The following is a 3,312-nucleotide window of genomic DNA, read 5'->3' as shown; positions in this document are numbered from 1 at the left end:
GAAAGATCCTATAAAGGGCGTAGCCTACTATTATTTAACCATAGAAATTAAAACAGGGGGTGGGGGATGTAATAAAGGAAGTCAAAGCAGGATTGGGAGGGATTGAAAATATGTAAGACTATATATTAATTTTACATTTTGAGTTTTCAAAAAATTTACCGCAAAAGTTTAATTGCAAGTTGTCAGAGCGCTCGTGTACAGAAATCGCCTGAAGTAACCATAGCAACAGTATGCCGCTAGAGCTCTTAGATCTGTAGCTCCATAGACTGTAAACAAAAAAAAACAAAAAAAACAAATATTAGGTGAAGACCTGTCGGGACCTATGGTCGGGACCAGTAGGCTCTATGAACAAAACACAGGAACTCTAACGTTACTACTTATTCAAAACTTTAAAAGCTCTCCAAAATGACGATGGGCCTATTTGGTGAGCCGGAAAACCCATTGCATTGGGCCAGAATAGATTACGAAAATTACAAAAAACATTATTGAAAACGTTGACAGCTGCGTCCGAAATCACATACTGTCTGAGTACATTTGATAAACTGCTTACTTTACTATCGTTAAATAGTATATTCGTTAAAAAAAGTATGTATGGGACTGGGACACATTTCGTAGTCAGTTTGCTGTCTGGGTATAGGCATCTATAGGATGTGCACTCAAAAATCTAGGTAGAATTACCATCCGGGTATTTCTCACATATTTAATGAATAAAATTCGTAGGCCTATATATCACATGTGCTGCTTTATATGGTTTCCACTAATCCACATAAATGACCAGTGTATATAGTGTTTCAGACATAGTGTAGGGCATGGGACACCATGAAAGTCATTTCTGGGTAAAAACCTTGCTTACATAAACTTGATTGAACCAATTCCAGTTGTTTACACTTTAGCAAAGCCACTTTAATTGTCCAAAGAAGACATGTTGAAATAAAAAAAGTTTTATCAGCCAATGCAGTTTGAGACTGTGAAAACTTTACATGTTAGCAGCTGAACTTTGAAGGTGGAGTGAAGTTCATCAGCAGCCGTAGTACACAGAATCAGAGCCGTTATCTTGTGGTCCACACCGGTTATGAGGGAAGCAGGCGTAGCAGATGTTGCCCAGGTCTGTCCAGCATTGCTGGCAATAGATCACTGTGCAGCCCACAGAACTGCACTGCACAGCCTGCTTCTGCTTCACAAACCTATCACACACCCAGCACCAGTGCAACCTACAGCCCACACGCTTTAGAAGGGCCAACAGAACCGACAGCACCTGGCAGAGAAGATGAGATCATAAATATATATTTTGACACTCATTTATCAAAAGTATTAAATCTCTTGACCATTTTGGCATGTGACCCTAAGAAAGGCCATTGTTGTGCATTTACTGCTACAGCTGGAGAGGTGCAGCTATTGAAGAATGATATGATTGTTTTAGTTTGCTTGTCAGATAGATGATCTTCCACAAAATATTTGGCAGTTTTTATAAGAAGGGAAGTACTTCCAAATGAATCTAACCAAGTTTTCAACTTATGCTGCATCTGAAATCCCATACTCTTTTGAGTAGATACTTATTTTAAGTAGTAATTACTTTGCAACCTTTAAAAACAAATTCTATATAGTATGAATGTAATCTGGACGTACATTTGTCATATCAGTTGCGTCACTTCACTGCCTGCCATTCACAAATCCTCTCCTGTGGCCTCAGGATACAATCTCATTGGAATTAGTAGGTCATTCGGGAACATTACATTGTCAACTTTGACATATTACCCTGTTCACATACTGTTTTCGGAAATATGCAATTTCTTGGTCTCATGCTTTTTCTCAGATTTTACTGAATGTATGACCTATGGAGTGCTTAATTCTGCATTTTTAAAATTCAGATGTGAAAATTCTAAGGTTGCAAGCTGAAAATCCACAACAACAGAAAAAGTGTGTTTTCTCTGTTGGGTCCTATACCAATGTATCATACACACCGTTATAAAAGTCTGTTTTTGATTTCTCAGCCGATGACGCTGTCTGTTGATGAAGGAGATGCGTTTCTGGATCTGTAGGTTGTAGAGGAAGAGGATCCGTTTCTTTTCTCTCTGAAAAAGCAGGACGGATCAGATGGATTTCATCCTGAGAAATGCTGTAGATGGATTTCAGATTATAGGAATAAAGACACTAGTGTTCTCCGGCAGGATTATAGGGATAAAAACACTACCAGTGTGCACCTCTTCATGAATGAGGTAATACTTGTGGCACTAGCTGAATCAGGGTTCACAGGGGGCCTGTAATCCTCCTCATGCCGACACGGGCCCACAAAATGCTGCAAATCTAATGCTATTACTTTAAAACCCTCTTATCTTATTAGTGCTTTACCCGCATACACACTAGAGAACACAGATTTCACTCAGTATGTGTGTGAAAGTATCCTCCCTGTACACTGCACACCGTCTCAGGCGTTTTGAACCTGCTGAATCAGGATATCGGTTACAATCGTGACCAAACCGATTAAATCGCATAAGGGTTTTACTTCACTGGACTAGTCGCACACGTTCAACAAAAACAGTGCAGGACTAAGCCAAGAACCCAAAGATGCATTATTCAAGTCAGAAAATGTTTATTATGTTTACTACACTAGAAATTGTATTATACTACACTAATTTGTTTAAAACTTTTTTTGCAATCTGGACCCCATCTCAAATAAAATGAAAATGCAAAGTTTATTTTAATTGGAGAACTGACATCAGAGGACGTCATTTTGCCTATTATTGTGCTTTTTGTTTGTTTCAATTATGCTAGGAGACCTTTAGCATTTGTTCAAGCCTTCCTGTGCCAAGTGTACAGTGCCAAAACAACAGCCTGCGAAATAATAAATATTCTCCTGCTGAGCGAATTCTTTTGGGAAATGTCTTTGTGAAATGCACTGCCAATAAAGTTACCCATTACTTGTTTTACTTTTAATTAAAAAATATTAATTGTTGAACATACTTTTATAAAATTTCATTTAATTAAAGAAATGTGTTAGTAAAAAGGAAATATTATTAAAAAACTGAACATTTAATCACACAAACTTTTATGTTTCAAAAAAAGCCTTTAGATTGTATGAGATCATCAACAGAGCATTAGCTTGATACTTGACACACATTACCCACAAGTCCAACAGCTATTATTCCTAAATCTGTCGCAATATTATACGTGATCAGCATTAGAAAGCAGCAGCACATGCAGAACAGTGAATCTTAAGCTCCTTAGTCAAAGAAAGCATAAGGAGCTTCTGATGTTTATGACTGACCAATATTGTTAATGATAAACACGCTGCCAGGAGTACTAGTTTCTGTC

The 3,312-nt window shown here is 37.7% G+C and overlaps 1 protein-coding gene across 2 annotated transcripts in view; it reads right to left on the bottom strand.

Annotated features, from left to right (window-relative positions):
• Window positions 1-836: 836 nt before the first annotated feature.
• Window positions 837-3,312, bottom strand: part of dcst1 (DC-STAMP domain containing 1) — a 15,073-nt gene continuing 12,597 nt past the window's right edge. For both annotated transcript variants that reach the window (XM_079894891.1, XM_079894890.1), the window contains 2 exons: window positions 1,962-2,072; window positions 837-1,255 (listed from right to left, as the gene is read on the bottom strand). In XM_079894891.1, the coding sequence (XP_079751017.1) occupies window positions 1,019-1,255; window positions 1,962-2,072 (348 nt within the window). In that variant the 3' untranslated portion in view covers window positions 837-1,018. The remainder of the gene's footprint in view (window positions 1,256-1,961; window positions 2,073-3,312) is intronic.

Source organism: Squalius cephalus (genome assembly GCF_949319135.1).
Source record: "Squalius cephalus genome assembly, chromosome: 15".
NCBI lineage: Eukaryota > Metazoa > Chordata > Actinopteri > Cypriniformes > Leuciscidae > Squalius > Squalius cephalus.
The sequence above is the reverse complement of the archived record's forward strand: the minus strand, read 5'-3'. Positions and strand labels throughout refer to the sequence as shown.